The following is a 15551-nucleotide window of genomic DNA, read 5'->3' on the forward strand; positions in this document are numbered from 1 at the left end:
GAATAAAATATCTAGGAATAAACCTACCTAAGGAGACAAAAGACCTGTATGCAGAAAATTATAAGACACTGATGAAAGAAATTAAAGATGATACAAATAGATGGAGAGATATACCATGTTCTTGGATTGGAAGAATCAACATTGTGAAAATGACTCTACTACCCAAAGCAATCTATAGATTCAATGCAATCCCTATCAAACTACCACTGGCATTTTTCACAGAACTAGAACAAAAAATTTCGCAATTTGTATGGAAACACAAAAGACCCCGAATAGCAAAAGCAATCTTGAGAACGAAAAATGGAGCTGGAGGAATCAGGCTCCCAGACTTCGGACTATACTACAAAGCTACAGTAATCAAGACAGTATGGTACTGGCACAAAAACAGAAAGATAGATCAATGGAACAGGATAGAAAGCCCAGAGATAAACCCACGCACATATGGACACCTTATCTTTGATAAAGGTGGCAGGAATGTACAGTGGAGAAAGGACAGCCTCTTCAATAAGTGGTGCTGGGAAAATTGGACAGCTACATGTAAAAGTATGAGATTAGATCACTCCCTAACACCATACACAAAAATAAGCTCAAAATGGATTAAAGACCTAAATGTAAGGCCAGAAACTATCAAACTCTTAGAGGAAAACATAGGCAGAACACTCTAGGACATAAATCACAGCAAGATCCTTTCTGACCCACCTCCTAGAGAAATGGAAATAAAAACAAAAATAAACAAATGGGACCTAATGAAACTTCAAAGCTTTTGCACAGCAAAGGAAACATAAACAAGACCAAAAGACAACCCTCAGAATGGGAGAAAATATTTGCAAATGAAGCAACTGACAAAGGATTAATCTCCAAAATTTACAAGCAGCTCATGCAGCTCAATAACAAAGAAACAAACAACCCAATCCAAAAATGGGCAGAAGACCTAAATAGACATTTCTCCAAAGAAGATATACAGACTGCCAACAAACACATGAAAGAATGCTCAACATCATGAATCATTAGAGAAATGCAAATCAAAACTACAATGAGATATCATCTCACACCAGTCAGAATGGCCATCATCAAAAAATCGAGAAACAATAAATGCTGGAGAGGGTGTGGAGAAAAGGGAACACTCTTGCACTGCTGGTGGGAATGTGAATTGGTTCAGCCACTATGGAGAACAGTATGGAGGTTCCTTAAAAAACTACAAATAGAACTACCATATGACCCAGCAATCCCACTACTGGGCATATACCCTGAGATAACCATAATTCAAAAAGAGTCATGTACCAAAATGTTCATTGCAGCTCTATTTACAATAGCCCGGAGATGGAAACCACCTAAGTGCCCATCATCAGATGAATGGATAAAGAAGATGTGGCACATATATACAATGGAATATTACTCAGCCATAAAAAGAAACGAAATTGAGCTATTTGTCATGAGGTGGATAGACCTAGAGTCTGTCATACAGAGTGAAGTAAGTCAGAAAGAAAAAGACAAATACTATATGCTAACACATATATATGGAATGTTAGGGAAAAAAAATGTCATGAAGAACCTAGGGGTAAGACAGGAATAAAGACACAGACCTACTGGAGAACGGACTTGAGGATATGGGGAGGGGAAAGGGTGAGCTGTGACAGGGCGAGAGAGAGTCATGGACATATATACACTAACAAACGTAAGGTAGATAGCTAGTGGGAAGCAGCCGCATGGCACAGGGATATCAGCTTGGTGCTTTGTGACCGCCTGGAGGGGTGGGATAGGGAGGGAGACGCAAGAGGGAACAGATATGGGAACATATTGTATATGTATAACTGATTCACTTTGTTATAAAGCAGAAACTAACACACCATTGTAAAGCAATTATACCCCAATAAAGATGTTAAAAAAAATAAAAATAAAAAAATAAAATAAAATGTGTTTCTTATAGATAGCATGTAGTAAGATCATGTTTTTCTTTTTCTCTTTTTATGTATTGTGCCAATCTGAATCTTTTAATTGGAACATTGAATCCATTTACATTGATTGTGATTACTAAAAAGATGTTATTTACCTCTGCCATTTTGCTGTCTTCTATATATCTCAGGCCCTTTTTGTTCCTCTATTGTTCCATTACTGCTTTATTTTTCATGTGTACTGTTTAAATTCCTTTGTTTTGTGCTTTACTATAAATTTTCAAATTATGTAAACAATTAAATTGTTAAACTATTCTCCTAGTGGCTATGCTGGGAATTAAGATTGATGTCTTAATTTATGGCAATCTAATTTGGACTAATAGCAACTTAACTTCAATAGTATATAAAAATTTTACTCCTGTATAACTCATTTTACCTTTGCTCTTTGCTGTTATTATCACAAGTTACATGTTTCTACTTTGTCCATCAATATAGATGTATAATTATTGATTTATGATATTTTCTTTAAATCAAATAAGAGAAAGAAGAATTACTAACATGTGTGTGTGTATGTGTATATATATATATATATATATATATATATATATATATATATAAATGTCTTTTATACTTAACTATGTAGTTATTTTTACCAGTGTTCTTTATTTCTTCATGTAGAACTGAGATACTTTCTATTGTGCTTTCATTTCAGCCTTAGGTCTCTACCCTTCAATATTTCTTGTAGCAAAGGTGTGTTACTGATAAATTCTCAGATTATCTGGGAATATCTTAATTTCTCATTTATTTTTGAAGGCTATATTTGCTGTATTTAGAACTATTAATGAACATTTTCTTTTTCTTTCAGTTCTCTGAACATGTCATACTAATGTATTCCAGTATCCATGTTGCCTGATGAGAAGTCGGGTTATAATTTTATTGAGAATCAATTTCTATTATAAAGTCGCCTCTTTTTTGTTACTTTTGAATTATTTTTTGTCTGTGTCATTTGACAGTTTGATTGGGATGTGTCTAAGCGTGGATTTATTGTAGGTCTATTCTCTTGGGGAGTTCAATTAGCTTCTTGGAGGTATAGATTGTTTTCCTCAAATTTAGTTTTTGATCATTACTTATTCCTATATTCTTTCTGCCCCTTTCTGTTCTCTCCTTCTGGGACTCCTGTTATGCATAAATTGGTCCACAGAATGGTATTTTTTAGGTCTCTGAAGCTCTCTTTGCATTTCTTCATTCTTTTTCTCTTTCATCTTCTCAGATTTGGTAATTCAATTGACCTCTCTTCAAGTTTGCTGATTCTTTCTTCTTCCTGCTTGAATCTTCATTGAGCCCTGCTAGTGAATTTTTAATTTCAGTTGTTATACTTTTCAACTCCAAAATTTGTTTCCTTTTCATAATTTCTATCTTTTTGTTGATATTCTCTATTAAGATGACATAGAATTGGCTCAGGCTACTGTGGGTAATCAACAGCAGTGGCAGTAATTCCCCCATTGATAATAATGATGGTAGGACCAGTGAAGGGGTTGGCTTTTTACACACATCAGCATCCACATCCTCAAGTCTAGTAATCCGACTATCAACAATGTGTGAAAGTAGAAGAGCTTGCTACCTAGCAACTGGGAAAACAAGCTCTGAAGGACACATACATTCAGAATTATCTGGATGGACATAAGGGAAACTAAGAGTTCTGGAAAAATAGGTAAAATCAGAGCCATGGGAACCCTGTCTTGTGGCAGAGGGAAACGGTTTGTGCTTCTATTCTTAACAGTTTTGCACGACTTAGGAAACATACTTTATTTTGCTTCCTAATGGTAATAACAACATCAACTATCATTTATCGAGTGCTTTTTTCCAGGCACTAATATTTACATGAATTAGATCAAATTCTCAAAACACTTTTACAGAAAAGTCTATTTTGATCAATCCCTTTGTCAAAAGTCTATTTTAAAGAGGAACAATCTGAGACAGAGAGATTAAGTAACTCGCCTAACATTATATGAATAGTAAGGGTTGAAGTCAGGATTTAAACATGGATAGTACAATTCCAGAGGCTATGCTCTCAACACTTACAATGTCCTCTCTGCCTTTTAGAAGTGTACATACTATGAAAATATATCAATTTATTTAACTTAGCTGTGAAAGCAAAGTTAATGATAGAGGTTATATATATTATGTAGTACTATCCATTATCCTAATGTTGGAGGTTGATGAAACTTAACGTCATTATGTCATTTTTCTGTTCTAATTCCTGCATTGGTTCCACGTTTCACTCAGAGTAAAAGCCAACAAAGCTCAACAGTATACAAGACTATATCTTGTCTTTCTTATTTCTCATACCCTCTTTCTTCTACTTCCCCCTCACTGACTCCTCTCCAGTGCTACTGGCCTCATTGATGTTTCTGAAACTCACCAGGCAAACTCCTGCTTCTATCTCTGCCTAGAAACTCTTTTCCCAGATATCAACATGGTTAACTCCTTCAAGTTCTATAGGATCTTACTCAAATCTCACCTTTTCAATGAGACATATCTTGATCAATCCTATTTAATACTGCAACACCCCTTCTGTACCTCTAATCCCATTCATCAGCTCGATTTTTCTCATAGCACTACCATTTATTTTGTATAATAAATACATTTATTTACCACATTAATTGTTTATTGCCTGTTTCTGCTGCCCGAAAACCAGTGCTACAAAGTGAGGAATCTGTCTTGCTCAACAGAGTAAGCACTCATTTATTCAAAGAGATTAAATTTTTTAAAGTGAAAGAAACATGAATATCAGTGGATACTATCCCATTCTGAGTAACATGGTTCCCCAAGACTATCTTTAAATGTAATGCTTTGGACTTTGCACAGGCTGCATCAACTATCTAAATAATTTTTATCCCATTTTATACTTGAAAACCCCTTTCTTTCTGCTAAAATAACTCTGTCTAAGCAATTTTCTTAGAAATCCTTAGTACTTTACTCCCATGAGACCACATGATATGTGGCTCATACTTTATTTGTAGTACTTAAAACCATGTATTTTAATTTATCTTTTGGCATGTTTCTATCCATAGACTCTACCCCTCCCTAACCTAGAACATTTATCCCTCATCTTCATATCTATAGCATCTAGCATAGTAATTGACATATTGTCAAGCCCTCAGTTAATAAAATAAACAATAACTATTTCCTTTTATGTATACCAAACCCCCTACAGACTTAAAAGAGACTTCTGTTTATGTTTATAAGCGCTTTTAAAAAGTTTAATCGTCTTATCTATACAACTGACTTATAATACGTATGTAGTTCTAGACACCAAAGGCTTGAAACAGAATTACTTAAGTTTTCTTTACAGACAGCATTTCTAAGTAGGATATAGCATCATATTTTGAAATCTGTCTAACGTCTCTAGGTGGTTGTGTTGTTATATATGTGTACATGGGGTGGGAAGGGGTTAAGGGTAAAGTTAAATTCCATTGAATAGTTGTTTTCAAGCATACTTCACAAGTGACCTTCTTCATTAAGAGATGTATGGTGTGTTTTACATGTATCTGTCTCTCTGGAGACTATAAATCATGCAAAGCAGCAACATCCATATTTTAGCAAAAGCAATTCAAGAAGAGTGACATGATCAGATTCTCATTTTTGCTTTTGGTACAACTGGCAGATATGCACAAGAATGGATTAAAATGGCTTCTGTGAAATTGTTCAAGGAAAAATTAACCAAGGGTATAATGTTTCCTTGGGGTAACACGATCTTTCTCTTTCCTTTTGGCTCCGATAGCTCTTAAATTTAAGTCACATATTTTTAGAATTATATAATGGTATCCAACCAATGACAAAGTACTAGTAGAGCAAACAGTGTAAGTTTTTCAATTCACTTTCAATTTTTTCTTAGAGAATTCTTTATGAGGTGATACAGAGGAAACTACCAATAAGTGGATTAAATCCTACTTTTGAAGTTGTTTTGCTTCCTCAATAAAAGTGTTCCTACTTGTTGTTCTACAAATTTCACTGAGACTAATACTAAAGAAGAAAAATGGTTATTTTTAAATGGTTATTTTTAAATTTAGTTTTACATAAAAAATAATTTCAATAAAATTTCTAAAAAATAATTTCTAAAAAGAAAATCTTTGTTATTAAAGTTTTTTTAATTTGAAACATTTTTTTTCCCTACATGATTCTAGAGCTATAACTGAGAGTGCAAAATGTTAGCAGATACAAACCAACAAGGATGGAATAGAGGATGCCTGGCCTATCTGATGGCGGCTGAATATTCCGGTCCTGATCAATGGCTTCGATCGGTGGGGTAACAATGATGGGGTTCAATTCTTCCTGGAAAAAAAATCAGAGAGTTTAGTTCAGCTTCATTACCTCAGAAAGAATTGACACGCAGATATTGTAGTCTGGACAGCTAGGTAACACCTGAGCCAGCAGTTAGACTCAGATTTCAAGATTTGTAGTTGAACACCATAGACTAGTTAATTTTGAATCTGAAGAAAGGACAGACATTATAATAATCTCCAAGAGTGGCCTTGCCTGTTATTGTGGAAAAAATAAAAACAAATATATTCAGAGACAACCCTAGAAAGGTAAACTGAGCTCAGAATGACTTGTATCTCTGGCATATTATCTTCAATTATTATAATTCTTAATTTTAACTGATTCTAATATCTACCCTTCTCTATATATAATATTGGACTCATCATTGCTTGGATTTGTGGTCTGTATTTTAATCGAATAATTTTATAGCATTTAGAAAGAGAACAGTTACGTTAAAATAGTAAAAACTTCACCATCAACTATAAATATATTCTAGCACTGATAATTAAGTGATTTGAAATTTTAGCAAACTATATAATTTAATACCTAAATAATTGAACTTATCAATTATTAAATTACTGTCATTGCATTTTATGTGTTGTTTACACTTAGAAACTTCTCTTTTTCAATATCTTTTTAAAAACCCACTTAATATACGTTTGATATTTAAAATCTAGTATAATCTCCCTTTAACAAAAAAAATAAGATTTAGACTACATGAAAGAAAATTTGCTGCACAATTGTCAATAACAATTGGTCAATGTCAATTTGTGGACACTGTTATTCTTATCTCATGTAATATTGTAAGTATACTATTTCCCAGAAGCTTTTGAAAATATTTAGCCAGATTCCTGTCTCTTTCTGTATGTTAACTAACAGAGAAAGGAAAAACAAATCTAACATGTTCACAATACTCTTATTTAGACACATATATACTTAACATATATTCTTAAGAGGCCAAACTACCATTTCTATTTTTCTTTGATTAGTTTTGCTTTTTTCAAGTGGCAGAAATATCAAATCGTTTGTAAAAGTGCCATACATTTTGAAATATTTTTCCTTTGTGAACATTTTAAAAATGTAGTATTAAGGTGGGTGGCATGGGTCAAGCTGATCACTTTCAACTTTTTATGTGATCATAGAAGAAACACAAGTGGAACAGTCACATGTATCTTTGAAGCTTATATACTACAAAATATATGATGTCTGGTTCTTTTCAAAACCTTCCAAACAGTATTGATAATTTTCTTTTTTTTAATTTTTAAAATTTATTTATTTTTTTACTGAAGTATAGTTGATTTACAATGTTGTATTAGTTTCAGGTGTACAGCAAAGTGATTCAGTTATACACACATACAGATCTATTTTTTTTTCAGATTCTTTCCTCTTATAGGTTATTACAAAAATGAGTATATTTCTCTGTGCTATACAGTACATCTTTGCTTTGATAATTTTCATCCTTAAAATGGGGGAGCAAAGAGCACACATGTGAAATACTCATACAGCCATGGCTCATGAAAATCACATCAGTTTCTGCCTGATCACTGGAACTTTATGCACATATTCAAACAAATAAACAAAAACACCTCAAGGAACTAACAAAAAATACTCTTATTATTTCCATGTATTCCAATATGTATCTGAAGAATTTTCAGGTATATTTTTTACCTCACAAATTGTGACTGACTGTTGTATCCAAAATGTGCATTTGAATATCCTTTCAATTGCATATTTGACCTTGATATATAAGGCTTTTTTTTTTTTGGTCACCTTAATGTTTTAAACATATACCACTCTGCCTTACATTTAGACCCTATTAATATTGTCTCACTGAAGAAAAGTTCCTAATTTTAACATAGTCCTATACATTCCTTTCTCTTTTCATTTATACTTGGCGATTTCCTCTACCTGCACACATAATCTGACCACCTGAGGAACAGTTGATAATTTTCCCTTATCTACATCTATACAGAGACTATTGTGCTCATCCATATCAAAATTTATTGAACATTCTTGCTGACTGTACATCTGAGTTTCCGTGCCCATAACTTTCTTGAGAGCAGGGGTAAGGCTGATTTATATCTGTAGCACCAGAAACGTATGGGGCACACAGACATTCAAGAACTGTTGAATAAACGGCTTCTCAGCTCCAGATTATTTAGAGTATTCTTGACCCATGGATCCTTTCCTTTCTCTCTGGGTTCCTGTGGGACATCCAAATACACACACTGACATTTGATAAGTATCTTTTTATAACTCCCAGATCTTTGTGCTCACAAAGTTATTGCACCCAACTGGAGGGAAAAATAATGTGGCCATGGGAGTGGATCAAAATGCACAGATATGGGCTCAGAGTTTTTCACTGAGATGGCCTTTGGGTGTTACAGTAAGTAGTCTCATAAATATTCCAGTAGATTGAGTGGTGAACGTCTGTATCCTACAACAAAACATACCAACCTTGCTAGTAAGTTTTCAATAAGCTATTTAATTCCTCAGAGTTTGAATCCTAATTTTCAAAGTGAGATTAATAATATCTACATTCAACAATTAATGTGAGGATTCATCAAAGAATGTATGTAAAACAGTAAGTGGCATACTTAATACATGGAAATTATTAGTATTATCAAAATTAATATTATTTTTAATTGTGTAATATTGACATTAAACTTGCCTCCAAACTATAAGCAGAGAAAGAGATGGAAAATTTTAATTTCAAGTTGGAAGCTTATTTGAAACCAGATCTTGCATATTTCCTGAAAACATGACACTGACATGAATCTTGAAGGTTTTATTTAGGATTACAAAATTGTTCAAATGTTTCAGGGAATGAAGGGGGACTATCTATCATTGCTATTTAATTTTAAACAGAGATTTGGATATAAAACCTGCAAAGCAAATTATTTAATGATTATACTTAAACACAATTTTAAATAGTGTATCAGGGAGTTGAATGTTCACTTAAAATGAACATTTCATTTTACTTTATTAAAAGGAAGCTTCAGTGATATTCCTTTTCTGTAGACTCAGACACATTACAATTTCATATCCAATTTAAAAACTCATTCCCCACCCTTTGATTAAAGAAATTTGTGATAACTCTTTGATTTATAAATATTCTGATGAGTTATATAAATGTATCAAGCACTTGCTGTGTGCAAAGAATTCCACTAATTGTTCAAGAAGTGTTAAAAAATAGGTAATAGTTCTGGAATTATGAAGGAGCTCACAGTCATGAGGATGGGGACTCAAAGTACATGAACACAATTTAGAAAAATATTTATAAAGGCATTTATCAATAAATATTAAAAGAGAGCTCTGGTAGAAAACTCATATGATCAAGTATTATGAGTGAATTAGTCAAAATAACAAGAATCAGAGATAATCAAACACGTGTAGCTTAAATAAAGCAAATTTTGATTCATATATCAAATGTGAAATTAATAAAGATAAAAAATATGCCTGCATTTGATAGAGGCTGGATAGGGAGTTTAAAAACATACACATACAGGCTTCCCTGGTGGCGCAGTGGTTGAGAGTCCGCCTGCCGATGCAGGGGACACGGGTTCGTGCCCCGGTCCGGGAAGATCCCACATGCCGCGGAGCGGCTGGGCCCGTGAGCCATAGCCGCTGAGCCTGCGCATCCGGAGACTTTGCTCCGCAACGGGAGAGGCCACAACAGTGAGAGGCCCGCGTACCGCAACAACAACAAAAAAAACACACAGGGGGCTTCCCTGATGGTGCAGTGACTAAGAGTCCGCCTGACAATCCAGGGGACACGGGTTTGAGCCCTGGTCCAGGAAGACCCCCACGTGCCGTGGAGCAACCAAGCCCGTGCGCCACAACTACTGAGCCTGCACTCTAGAGCCCGCGAGCCATGACTACTGAGCCCGCGTGCCTAGAGCCCGTGCTCTGCAACAAGAAAAGCCACCAAAATGAGAAACCCGAGCACCGCAACAAAGAGTAGCCCCTGCTGGCTGCAACTAGAGAAAGCCCCCGTGCAGCAACAAAGACCCAATGCAGCCAAGAAATAAATAAATAAATATTAAAAACACACACACGATGATAGATAGATAGATGATAGATAGATAATCTAGGGCTATTTTGAGGAGAGTCATTAAAGTGCTTTTATAAACAGTGCAGTTTAATTTTCATATAGTTGGCAATGGAAAACTTCTACAGGTGAATAGCAAGTGTATTTTCATCATTCTGATGAAAAAAATCATCCTAGAGTGTCTTGTAGGTACAGAATAACAAAGAAAAAATATTAAAAATTGTACAACCCAGTAATAGCCACTGTTAATATTTTGAGGTATTTTCTATCGGTATTTATCTTCTGTGCATCATCTATCTACCTGTTTACACAGTGATATTTCACCACTTCGCATATATAAATTTTGTTGATTATTTTTACCTCACATATTATAACCACTGTTCTAAGTCAATGCATCTGCTTTTCAAAAAAACAATTTGCAATAACGTGCAACCTCCACTAATGTTATAATGTTAGTTGTACTTTTTTGTGTGTGTGTGGTACACGGGCCTCTCACTGTCGTAGCCTCTCCCGTTGCGTAGCACAGGCTCCGGACGCGCAGGCTCAGCGGCCATGGCTCACGGGCCCAGCCGCTCCGTGGCATGTGGGATCTTCCCAGACCGGGGCACGAACCCGTGTCCCCTGCATTGGCAGGCGGACTCTCAACCACTGCGCCACCAAGGAAGCCCAGCTGTACATTTAGGATGCTTATATTGTTTAATAACACATATAATGTATTCATTACTGCGCTGTGTCTTTAATTATATTCCTACGTTAAACTCCTGGATGTGGAACTTCTGGATCAAGAAATGAGAGCATGTTGAACTCTTTCAGACAAATTGCCAGATGGCTTTCCAGAAAGATTGCAATGATTTATTTCCTCCTCAGTAGTGTGTGTTTATAACAGCACATACTTGTCGATACTGAGGGTGATATATATCTGAAATACTCTTAATAAATATAAAGTTAAATTTTACATTTCTTTGATTGATAGCATAATTTATTTGATATATTTATCTGTGTTTCTTCTGTTCATTTACTTTGCCTATTTTCTTTTTTAAATTTGGTATTTTAAAATTTTATTTCCATGGCATATGTGAATAGCACAAAAATCAACACTTTGTCATCAGTCTTAAAAATATTTTCAGTATGTTGTTTGCCTTTTAATATTATTTGTTTTTGAGATCTAGAAGCTTGGTGTTTTTATGTATTGAAATATATCCCTTTTTCCCTTTTTGATTTCTGCTTAGATAGTCTTTCATCCTCTGAAAGTCATATAAATGCTGAATTATATTTACTTTCAGTTATTATGGTTTCAACATTTTAAATTTAATTCTTCAGTCTATCAAGACATCTGAATAGTAAAGACAATATTCACCAAACTGTGGCTGGAATTTTAACCTTTTTTTTTTTTTTTAACAGAAGTGAAACCAGTTTTAAAAACTCTTTGCTTTCCCCCTTTTCTGTGTCTTAAATAGACATCTGTATAAAATTTAATCGCCTTCGAAAACCTATTGAGCCTATGTTTCTCTCATATTCTATTACAACTGCTTTAATATCTTAATTTATCCATGTCTGTAATGATTTAAAATAGAAATTGAGAGTTCCTCTATTATATAAGGTTGATGAGGTTTAAAATTGTGTGTGTGTGTGTGTGTGTGCGCATGTGAAAACTAGATATTGGAAAGACACACAGTGATTTAAAATAAGGAATTAGGCTCCAAATAATCTAGATTTACAGAAAAGTAGCAACAAAATTGATGGAGACAAAGATGATAAAATGCCAAACAAGAAAATGCCATCTAATTGCATTGGTTAATGTCTCAAATTTGTCACGAATCTTCTTCCCAGTCCCAAACACACACACACACACACACACAATTTTAGATATGAAATACTGTATTTTTAATTTAATAGACCATATAGACATTTAATACTAGCTAAAGAAAAAGATGTTAATGGTATTTTCCAGTTATATTTAATCTGATATATTGAAATTGTTAAACATAGAATCCATTGGTGTATAAGTTTACGAAATGTATTATACTAGCAGTAATTATACCCACATTTCATTTTGCTTTGTACAAACATTCCTGAAATTAATAAAATGGATAATATAAATTAGTAATTTTGGATATCCAGTATCTATCTATCTATCTACCTATAAAAATATCCCAGGCACTGAAAAGACTGAACTTATCCTACTTGATGTTGATTTGGAAGACAAAATACCTTAAACTTTTGATCTGTTTCTTGTTATTGAAAGTTGGGTGAAGAAAAAGAAGCATCTCTTGTTAACAAAAATACCCACCGTCTCACCCCAAGTTTATTCTGCATGACTTAACCGGCAGAGAAGAACTTGTAAAGCTATGCAAGTCTCCTCTTGACAAACAGAAAATGTATAAAAGAACACTAAAATGGAAATGTACACCAGAATACACTAGTACAATAAGGTTCTTAAAAAAAAGAAAGTTTCTAATGCTTTATAAATGTTCATCTTTTGATAGATAGGCCTGGTGGGCTTATAGTTTGCCTCACCGAATAGTATATGACACTTGGCAGAACATGTATAAGAACAGCCTAGAGCATGATTTCCCATGTGCTCTTACCCAACTCCCACAGATACTGTCTGACTCATAAACAGAATGGGAACTTCGCCCCAAACTAAACCATTGCTGACCTTTAAATCCTCAGCATACTGAAGGACTCCGGAAGAATTTGGCTCTTTTTGTGGAAGCACAAACTGAAACATTTAGTTTTAATGTTTGAAAAAGTATGACCTGGGCCTGTTTTCAGACTTCTATTTTGTCCTTGCAGTAAAGACTACTACTTTAAACCACAACACGGGAGCTGTTGATAACTCTGGATGCTGATGCCTGCAGGGCACTGATAGATGATTCATAAATCTTTTCCAAATGGCGTTCTTGATATTTGCCCACAGGGTCTCTGGAAGCATTCACCAAACTTTTCAATTTTGCTTCAGAAGTTCAACGTAATGGTTTTTTCTCTCCCATTCCTGCTTTGGTAGCAAGTATGTCTTCCACGTAGGATGTACTTATTTCCTACTATTGAAATTTTTCAAAGTGTGATACCATCACACTTGCATAAGAAGTGTTTGATTAAAATAAAAATCACAGTTGTTGGGTATGACCTCAGAAAACAAATATAATCATGATGTGTGAGGACAGCTTTAGGTAATCTGCATTTTGAAAAAGCTCCTCAGGAAATTTTTATGTACAATAAAGATATATGCAAAAAATTTTGTACTCTTCTAACCCTTTCTGACAATTTTCCCCAATTCCAGACCTGTATTTCTTTCTCCATACTCTAAAAAAGAGAGATGGGCAATATCTTAATGGATGTAGCAATTGCATGTTACTTCCTTTGTAACTTTACTGAGACAACTCCTTATATTACATTTGAGCCTACATTGTACTGGCCAACTCTCATGACAGGACATCCTTACTTGTTCTTTTGATTCCTATTGTTGAAAACTATGATTGTACACTTGTGATAAAATGTTTCTAAATAACAAAATCTGAACAACTGGGCAGCCTACTTTCAGAATCCTATTGCTAAGTTTACACCCAAAAATACCAGTCAAAAGTAAAGTATTCAAACTAGTAGAAAGGTAGTGCAAGACATTCACAGACACATTCAACTTAACTGAATGTATATGTTATGTTTCAACTGAATTCAGTTAACTAATGAACAAGCACAACTACAAGTAGCCTGGTAATTAAATATGGGGGAAAAGTGGAGTTTCAAATGGAAACACATTTGCACTATCCAACAATGATGTAATAAAGAACAAGGAAATTAATAATGAAGTACTTTTTTTAAGAAAAGGGGAATCACATGGTCAGCTTTGTCTACTTAGAAAATATAGGATATAGCTTATACTAATCAATTAATCTGCAGTTATATACTGAAAGAAAGTAAAAAAGATGGGAAGTAGAATAAAATTTATTGATATGCTACTTGTGCCTGATTCTATATATTTAATTGTCAGAACACCACTGTTATAAAATCTGTCAAAAACCTTGACAAGTGGTATAGTTGGAATCAAAATCTGACTCTAAAGCCTTGCTTTTTGGAGCTCTTTGATTTTCCAGCATTATGTGGGTAAGGCCACTGTTTCTGGTCCTCCCGTACCTGTCCGACCACACCTCCCACTACTGTATTTCTCATTCCCTGAACTCGAGCACATCTGGCTTTATTCTTCTGATTTTTCTACCAAACTTTTTATTGACAAAATTCAATATATAATAATAAGAGTACTTTTAGTAATATAGGTCTACTAAGGAGGAGAATGGAATTCTTTTTAGGGGAAGATAAGGTTTTGCTTAATTGGAGTTTAAAGTTAGTGTTCTCCATCATCAAATAGATTGCAAATGTTTATCTGTAAAAACCATTCTTTTCTCATGAGCCTAACAAAAACAAACATCTGTCCAGATTTGGTCTGTGGGTCATGGTTTGCAACCCATGGCTCAATTCCTGAAGTCTATATTCTGAAGGATAGGATTCAAAGGTTTTCCAAGATTTGGCTACAATTTACTACCTTTCCATCCTATTTCCCACTACTTCCATTACATACTACTCTAGTCAAACTAAAATACTTATCATTCACTGTAAACCACCTACATTTCCCCCAGATTCACCCCTTTATTCATGCTGTTTCCAACATGAGCTCTCAATATCAAAGTAGTTCCAGGTTCTGCTCAAATGACACCTCCGTTTTTAAGTTTATTCCTGAAACTCCAGTTGGAATTGACCCTTTATTCCTTTGAAAACTCATAGGACAGGTGTTGCCAGTTTCAGATCACTTGTACATGTTTTATTTCTCATACTAGACTCAGATTCTAGAGCACAAGTACTATGGTTTGTTCATTCTGGTATTTCTCTCAGTATGTAGCATGAACAGATGTTCAAGAGAAAATTGTAGAATTCAAGATTGAACACAGAGGGAGAATGATTCATGTTAAGCTTCCTGCTAATGCTCTATTCTGAGCTGCTTCCCCCTCCCGTTTCACTTCCAATCCATTTGTAACTGGATCCCTGTATTAAATTCCTTCGATTTATTCACATGACATGAGCTGTTTCTCTGACAGATATAATTAATATACGTGCATATAAACCACAAGAATTAATGCCACTCAACCATCCATAAAAGTACAAGGAAGGAGAGCACTGAAACTAAAAAGTTCCTGAAGCAGTAAGTTAGATAGGAGTTTTCCACATTTTTTATTTCTCTTATAAAAATGTGCCAAACTGTTCTGTTTCCAGTGTTTTTACATTTGCTATTT

The 15551-nt window shown here is 34.4% G+C and overlaps 1 protein-coding gene across 1 annotated transcript in view; it reads right to left on the reverse strand.

The window, feature by feature from the left end:
• Positions 1-15551, reverse strand: part of PCDH15 (protocadherin related 15) — an 807822-nt gene that overhangs the window by 323225 nt on the left and 469046 nt on the right. The window contains exon 9 of the mRNA XM_060286024.1: positions 6119-6227. Coding sequence (XP_060142007.1) covers positions 6119-6227 — 109 coding nt within the window. The remainder of the gene's footprint in view (positions 1-6118; positions 6228-15551) is intronic.

This window comes from Globicephala melas, chromosome 16, assembly GCF_963455315.2.
Source record: "Globicephala melas chromosome 16, mGloMel1.2, whole genome shotgun sequence".
Classification (NCBI taxonomy): domain Eukaryota; kingdom Metazoa; phylum Chordata; class Mammalia; order Artiodactyla; family Delphinidae; genus Globicephala; species Globicephala melas.